Source organism: Colossoma macropomum, unplaced genomic scaffold, assembly GCF_904425465.1.
Source record: "Colossoma macropomum unplaced genomic scaffold, Colossoma_macropomum, whole genome shotgun sequence".
Taxonomy (NCBI): Eukaryota; Metazoa; Chordata; class Actinopteri; order Characiformes; family Serrasalmidae; genus Colossoma; species Colossoma macropomum.
In genome coordinates, this window is record NW_023495456.1 from 2,319,059 (window position 1) to 2,327,645 (window position 8,587).

General features: G+C 46.2%; 1 protein-coding gene across 1 annotated transcript in view; it reads left to right on the forward strand.

The window, feature by feature from the left end:
• The window catches only part of arid1ab (AT rich interactive domain 1Ab (SWI-like)), a 90,761-nt gene extending 84,342 nt beyond the window's left edge, over positions 1-6,419 (forward strand). Inside the window, 6 exon segments of the mRNA XM_036562605.1 lie at positions 171-312; positions 1,536-1,655; positions 2,106-2,202; positions 2,332-3,157; positions 3,246-3,376; positions 3,491-6,419. Coding sequence (XP_036418498.1) covers positions 171-312; positions 1,536-1,655; positions 2,106-2,202; positions 2,332-3,157; positions 3,246-3,376; positions 3,491-5,413 — 3,239 coding nt within the window. The 3' untranslated portion in view covers positions 5,414-6,419.
• Positions 6,420-8,587: the final 2,168 nt, after the last annotated feature.

Below are 8,587 nucleotides of genomic sequence, written 5' to 3' on the forward strand. Positions count from 1 at the left end.
TGCTGCTGGCGGTGGCAGAATTTCCCATCGCGACTCCATTGAAAACTGGAATATCGTTTTGCCGTTGTTCATCTAGCGCCAACATGTGGACGCAGCATTAGTCCGGCTCCTGAGTGATCGTCCTGGTTTTGGCTGAAGGTGCCTCACCGTCTCTGCCTTGTTTTTCACAGCTGGTGAGCAGTTCATGACTCCAGGACAGGGTCCTAACAGCGGAATGGGCGAGCAGTATAACAGAGGGCCCCCGGGACCTATGGGTAATATGCAGATGGGCCAGAGACAGCAGTACCCGTACGGACCAGGATACGAGAGAAGGTATGAATTACTGCATGTTCTGCTTTTCTTGCAGGCACAGAATATTCAGAGAAACTTCAGGTTCATGAGTACAGTTGTACACAAAGTTTGAACAGCCCGGTCAAATTATCCTCTCCTATTTTCTTTTATCTTTATTATTTTCCAAGTGATAATAAAGAACACGTTCTTTACGGAGAACACGCTTAAGTAGGACATTTTTCCAGCACATTTTAGTGCACAATTTCTGTTTGTTTAGCTAATTTAAGATATTGGGGAAAAATGAAACACAACATACAAAAACCTTTTTATATTTACATTTTTATTCCAGTGTGTTAAGTTCAGTAAATGAACAGAAGTTGTGCATTAAAGTGCAGAACAGTGTGTCTCTGTACAGGATGTGTGACTTATTTTCATTTCTGCTTTTTGCTACAAGCCACAAATTTTAATCTCCAACCACTTCCACTGTCCTGTTTGCTTTAGTTGGGTTTTCATTTTTTTGTTTTAAAGCTGTTTTGTTTGTTTGATTTTAGTTACACACATTAAAAGTGCTTCTTCAGGGGTTCTTTAGTAAAGAAAATGGTTCTGTATAGAACTTTTGCGTGATTAAAGGGTTCATGAAAGTGTTTTTCAGATTGATGTAGATGGTTCTGTATAGAACCTTTTTGAAAAGGGTTCTACATAGCACCCAAAAAGTTTCTTCGATTGTTATGATGTCAAGCTTGTTAAAATAGAAGAACCTTTTTTTGGTGCTGTATAGAACCATTTACAGCACATTCTCCATCAATCTGAACAACGTTTCATGATGCAAAGAGCTCTTTTAATCCTACAAAGTGTTCTTTGAGTGTTCATGGTTCTATATAGAACTATTTTCTTTGCTAAAGAACCTGTGAAGAACCATCCTTAAGAGTGTACTTGTTAATTGGTAATAAAAGTGGTTGTTCAGATTTGACAGCTTTGTTTTAGTTGCTTTTTATTTTCAGTTTTAGCTTTAAATTTTCTTTTATTTACTTGTTTTATTTTTAATTTTATGCCTTATTTGTTCTTTAATTGATCACTTTCTTTTGATGAAACTTTTTCAGTTGATTCAATTTTATTTTTGTACATTTGTCACTGTTTTCTGTTTTAATTCTGCACTCGTTCTGTACTGTCATGCTGCGCTACGTTGCAGACGAAGGTCAGCCCTCATTATTCACAGTCTAAATAAATCTCGATCGCCTGCTGTATGTTTTGTTGTCTCCTCGCAGACCAGAGCCAGGTATTGGTCCAGATGGCACTATGGGCCCTGGAGCTCCACAGCCCAACATGATGCCTTCCAGCGCCGACACGGGGATGTACTCGCCGAACCGGCCGCCGCAGCAGCAGAGGTTGCCATTACCTGCTCATTTGTACGCATGAATGTTGTAAATTTGACGAAGTATTACTGTGGTGTTCGTTGTAGGCATATGCAGCCAATACTGATATCAATAACTGATAATTGTACTTTTTTTGATGGCTTGAAGCTCTTAAGATGAGTCATTGATTAATTACTCCGCTGTGGTAGTTTAGAGAACTATTGTGAATTTATTTTATGTTTATATTTCACTGTATTTAGCTGATGCCCTCATTTAGGCTAGTTTAAAACAATAAGTGAAGGTAACACTGATTTTGGCTTCGTATTATTGTTATATACAGTGTTTAAAAAGCAAACAAACAGTGTTTGGTGGTAATTATTGTCAGTGTGTTCTGATGTCATGCTAATTAAAATACTTACAATTTCCCTTTTATTTTGTTTTAATTTAACAGTATTGTTTACTTGTTTTTCCCCTTTTTTGTAGGCATGAATCCTATGGTAATCAGTTCCCTGGCCAAAGTGCTCCCCCTGGTGGACCGTACCCAAATCAGCAGCCAGGAATGTACCCACAACAGCAGCCGGTTTGTATAGCACTGAACCCTTTCCCCAAATTTATAAAATAACAACAAAATAGTTTAGTGTGTGTTTTGGAGAATACAGTCTGTGTGGATAATAAGCAATTTCCAAAACTCTGTCCTCTCTAATTCCAGAATTACACCCAGAAGAGACCTGTCGATGGTGCTTATGGTCCCCCAGCCAAGCGCCATGAAGGCGAGATGTATACCTTCAGTGGACAGCAGCAGCAGGGCCCTCAGCCTTCATGTGGACCCCAGTCCCAGCAGGACATGTACAACCAGTATAACACCTACCCTGGCTCAGACCGACGCCCACCTGCTCCACAGAGCCAGTTCCCGTTCGGTTTCGGTCGGGACAGGGGGCCTAACGCTGGGGGCCCTAACTCCCAGTCCTCCATGCCACCGCAGATGATGGGCAGCCCCATGTCGTCGGTTCCTGACGGCCCCCAGGGTCCCATGTGGCAAGGACGCAACGAGATGAACTATCCAAACTACCCAAACCGACAGGGCCCTCCTGGCGTTCCCGCTCAGGGCCCAGGCTACCACAGCATGAATCGCTCTGAGGACTTGATGCCTTCGGACCAGCGAATGAACCACGATGGTCCCTGGCCTGGCCACGTCAACCAGCGGCAGCCTCCCTTCGGGCCCGGAGGTTCCGGCCCACCTATGAGTAGAACGTTACAGTCCAACTTTCAGTCCTCTCAAAACCACATTCCACAGGTGTCCAGCCCGACGCCCATGCCGAGGCCCATGGAGAACAGGACGTCACCTAGCAAGTCCCCCTACATGCACTCTGGAATGAAGATCCAAAAAGCTGGACCTCCAGTCCCAGCCTCGCACATAGCCCCACCACCGGTACAGCCTCCCCTGATAAGGAGAGACATCGCCTTCCCACCAGGCTCTGTGGAGGCTTCCCAGCCCATTCTCAAACCACGGCGCAGGCTCACGATGAAAGATATTGGTACGTGGCTGCTTTTTCCCTCAACATCTTCCTGTTTGGATGCTTGTTTCTTGATAAACTAAGTTTTGTCATTTCTTTTTCTGCATAGGAACACCAGAAGCCTGGAGAGTCATGATGTCCCTCAAATCAGGCTTGTTAGCTGAGAGCAGTTGGGCTTTGGACACCATCAATATTCTTCTGTTTGATGACAACAGCATTTCCAACTTCAATTTGTGTCAGGTGAGACATGCAACACTGTAGAGATGGTCAGCATACTTTACTGCATCACATATGAGCTGAAAACTTTTAAAGCTTAACATGTTGACATGATGCACTGTGTCTGTATTGTTTCAGCTTTCCGGTTTCCTTGAACTGATAGTGGAATACTTCCGTAGATGCCTTATTGAGATCTTTGGCATCTTGAAAGAATATGAGGTTGGAGATCCTGGGCAACGCACGTTGATCGACCCGGATGCTGTAGACCCTGAGATGTCTGACGAAGAAGGCCCTGAGGTGGAACAGATGGATGAGGGGGATGAAGAGGAGGAGGATGAGGAGGAGGAGGAGAAGAGGAGTGATCAAATGTTACAGATCCAGGTGAAACAGGAGAGGGACGAGTCTGCACCGGGCCAGAAATCCAACGAGAAGTCCGAAGAGGACGAGAAAGAAGGGCAGATATCTAAGGAGCCCAGGTCATCTACTCCATCACAGGACAGCAGTGTCGCACAGGAGAAACCAAGGCAGGCTAGCAAATTTGACAAGCTTCCCATTAAGGTCGTGCGGAAGAAAGATCCTTTCGTCATCGGGCGCACAAGCAAGTTGGGGCGGCGGCAGGCCTTCGACAGTGGCCTGATTCACTGGAGCGTTGGCGGAGGTGACACCACAGAGCACATCCAAACTCACTTCGAGAGCAAGATGGAGCTGCTCAAATCTTCTAAAAGGGTTCATGTAAACACGGAGTCCCGGAAAAAGGTGCCTCCTACAGCAGAGCCTGTTATCCAAGAGGAAGAGAAGGCTCAGACGAGTGTTCAGCAGCAAGAACAGGAGCAGCAACCAGAGTCTCAGCCTCCACCTTCCTCAGACCATCCTTCAGAACCAGAGAAGAACTCATCATCAGCCAGTGCATCCAGTAGCATAACGGCCACCATCGACGACGTACTGTCAGCTCGGCCAGGCTCTGTGACGGAAGGAGTGGTGCGAGGGGGCACAGACAGCGACAAGGAGAAGAGCAAGTTCCTGTTTGGCATCAACCCAGCGCAGCAGAGCAGCAGCGTGAAGATCCTGGAGGACGAGCCGCACAGCAAGGATGAGACCCCGCTGTGCACGTTGTCACACTGGCAGGACGGGCTGGCCCGCCGGTGCATCTGCGTATCCAACATTGTCCGCAGCCTGTCCTTCATCCCCGGCAATGACCACGAAATGTCCAAGCACCCAGGCCTGCTGTTGATTCTGGGCCGAGTGGTGCTGCTCCACCACCGGCACCCTGAGCGCAAGCAGGCTCCGGTCACCTACGAGAAGGAGGAAGAGGAGGACGAAGGGGTCAGCTGCGAGCGAGACGAGTGGTGGTGGGACTGTCTGGAGGTTCTGCGAGAAAACTGCCTAGTCACGCTCGCAAACATCTCAGGCCAGCTGGACCTTTCCATCTACCCCGAGAGCATCTGCCTGCCCCTGCTGGACGGTCTGCTCCACTGGGCCGTCTGTCCCTCTGCCGAAGCCCTCGACCCCTTCCCCTCGCTGGGGCTTAACGGAGCGCTGTCCCCCCAGAGACTGGTCTTCGAGACCCTCAGCAAGCTCAGCATCCAGGACAACAACGTCGACCTCATTTTGGCCACGCCGCCCTTCAGCCGTCTGGAGAAACTATTCGGCTCGCTGGTGCGTCTGGTCGGCGACAGGAAGGTGCCCGTGTGCCGGGAGATGGCTGTGGTGCTGCTGGCCAACCTGGCCCAGGGCGACAGCCTGGCAGCTCGGGCCATCGCCGTGCAGAAGGGCAGCGTGGGGAACCTCCTGGGCTTTCTGGAGGACAGTCTGGCAGCGACGCAGTTCCAGCAAAGCCAGGGCTCGCTGCTGCACATGCAAGGGGCGGCGTTCGAGCCCACCAGCGTGGACATGATGCGGCGGGCGGCCCGCGCCCTGCACGCCCTCGCCAAGGTGGAGGAGAACCACTCGGAGTTCACGTTGTACGAATCGCGGCTGCTGGACGTGTCCGTGTCGCCCCTCATGAACTCGCAGGTGTCCCACGTGATCTGTGACGTACTGTTTCTGATTGGCCAGTCATGACAGCTGTGGGGTGGAGCTTTGTCCCCTCCCCTCTTTTTTTTTTTTGTTTCCACACCTGTGTGCGAGTGGAGAAAATATAACTCCAATGTTTTTTTGTTTTTTTTTTTTTTTTAATTTATGCAAAATCACCTCAGATTCCACTGTCTGTCCTTTCTACCTTTTTGCTTCTCTCTGAAGGAAGGATTTAGTGAATTTAACACGTATGGAGACTAACACGGATGGAGAGTGCGCTGCCCTTTGGGAAGGACTTTTTGTTTTTGTTTTTTTTTAATGAAATAAAGTAGATTTAAAAACGAGAAAAACACAAAAAACAAACAAAAACTGTAACCAAAGTTGCTGTCACGTTTACAGTGAGTTTGGGGAATAAAGTGCCCGCGTCCTCCTGGGCTGGGCTGGCGGGCACAGAGACTACCGTTATCTTAGCTGCGTTCGGAGGCCGGAGAGGTCTCCGACTCCGGTGCGTGCTGAGTTGCTGTAACTTGGATGATTATAAATATATATATACACACGCTCGGCCCTAAAGGAACCAGGTCGTCGGCTGTGAACGGACGTTTGGAGGCCTGTGCAGTAGATTGTAGGACTTTTTTTTGTTTTTTTTGTACTGTACACCTTAAAAACAAACTGTAAACATACTGTAATAATACTGTTTCACACTGAGAACGCTGGCTTGGCAGCAAAAAAACTGTAGTTTTTAAAAATGATTTTAGTTCCTGTCGAGAGAGGAAAAAGAAGGCTTTCCCCCCAAAGTATCGTGAACCTACAACACCCCGACCTCTTCTTTGTCCCTCGATTGTATGACTTGACCCTTAAATGAAAATCACCTCTTAGGACTGGTCTTGAGCTCCAGGTGCAGTCCAGGCTGCAGTGTAAATAATGATGATGTACATTACACTTGCTCTCTTCCTCTTTCTCTCTATCTCTCTCTCTATCTCTCTCCCTCACCTTTATGGCGCTCTTCACCATTTTTAATCTTTGACGAATTAAAGGTTACACTCAAGAATCCCTTCATTGCTCATTGCCATGTGTTTATTTAACCCGTTTCCTTCCCGTTCGCCTGGTGGGGGCGCAGGAGCGTCTTCCACCCCCCGAACAGGATCAGATCAGGTGCAGAGAAATATATCAGCAGGTCAGTCACGTCTACGGCTCTGAGGGAGCTTTACATCCAAACCAAACATAGGCGGACCCCGAGGAAGCCCCCCCCCTTTCAGCGCTATGGATTCTGCATATTTGTATTCAGACGATGTAGCTAAGAACTTGATGTAAATTCCTTTTTTTCCTTTTTTGGCTTAATGAATATCATTTATTCAGTATGAAATCTTTATACTATATGTTCCACGTGTTAAGAATAAATGTACATTAAATCTTCGTAAGACGTTTGTGATGGTTTTATTTGTGCGCGCGTCCCAGATACTGAGGCGGAAGGGGAATTCCACCAGTTTTTCAATTTTCAGTCACAGTGGTGGTGATAGGAACCAGACGTCCACCTCTAAAAGCTCCCTCACAGAAAGTTCCTACAGGAAATGGTTATGAATTCACTGCCTGATGACTGAGACACTGTTTTATGATAGTTTTTAGAGTTTGAGCCAAAACTTTTTGCATAATTAGGAAAAAATCGTTACTCTTTGATTTCTGTAAAATTTCCCAATGAACGGACCAAAACTGATGGTTCTGCAAGGGTTCTTTCGTGAAGAACATGTTTCTGTATAGAACCATAAACGTTCAGAGAACCCTTAACATGTTTAGAGGGTTCTTTGCATCGTGAAAGAGTTCTTAAGAATGTGCTGTAGATGGTTCTATATAGAATCTTTTGGAAATGGTTCTATATAGCACCCAGAAGGGTTCTTCTGTTTGTATACAAGCTTGATATAAAAACAATAGAAGAACCATTTTTGGCATTATATAAAACCCTTTTCAAAAAGGTTCCATATAGAACCATCTACAGCACATTCTTAAGAACCCTTTGATGATACAAATGTTTGTTTTTTTTTTGTGTTCATGGTTCTATATAGAAACACCTTCTTTACCAAAGATCCTTGAAGAACCATCTATTTAAGTGTGTTATTAGAAGTTAAGACTCTCCTGTGAAGCTGCCTTTTTGGAGATACGAGGTTTTGTTCTGAAAGCGATGGAGATTTTCAGACTGTTCAGGGTGGAGAGGAACATTTTCACACAAAGAAAACTGATTATTTCAGATTTTCCACTATTTTCCATCATCAACATTCCATATAAACTCAGAAGACTCGTGTAGGTTCACTGGTGGTTCTGGATAGTAAATAAAATGTCTATATTTGTGTTGTAGTCATGGCGACCCCTGGTTCCTATCACCACCACTGTAAAGACATCTGAACCATTTCACACCAAACCACCCTGAATGATCTCAGCCACTGACCTGTACAGGAATTTTGGGAAAATTGGTGGAATTCCCCTTTCCTTGGTGAGGTGCACTGAGGAATAGGTCTGTGAGGCGTGTCTGATGTTAAAACATTCCTTTAGCCTCTTTAAAGACCCACGGATGGTCAAAGCAGGCGTGTTAGTCCATGATGTGCCATTAAACTGGGCAGGGCATGTTTAGAGTCTGAGCTCTGGAAAATCTGCTGATCTGTTTGATTCCTGCAGAACAGATGATGGAACTGAGCTCCGGGTTTCATCAGTACTCGCGTCTCCTCTGCGCTCTGGTCTGTATTACAGGACGCTGGTGTTCACTTTGGTCCTGGTGTTCTCTGAGAAATGTCAACATGGGGGTCGCCCCGCCGTGGGAAACATCAGAGAGGGTCAACAAATACACACTTCGGCTAATCGATCACAGGATCGAAATACTTGAGGCTGCACAGTTTCAGGAGTGCTGTGGAGTCAAGAGCATCTGGGAATAGGACACGTCCAAAGACGCTGACTGGGTTTATAGACCACATTTTACCATAATAATAGATTCGTTATCGATAACTGCAGAAATTGCTTTCAGTAAGTCGTTAAAGTGTTAAAGCCTGTTTGCAACATTTGTCTGGGTTCATGTTTTCAAAACTGTCATATTGTCTCAGTTACTGTGCCTTTAAGACTGATCTATGTAAATGAGCTCTGTTCTGATTGGCCGTCCTGTTTTGTGGCTGGTCAGTAAGCAGTCTGGGCTGAAACACTCATGGTGAGTGGGTGGAGCTAAACTGCTGTAACCTGAAAATA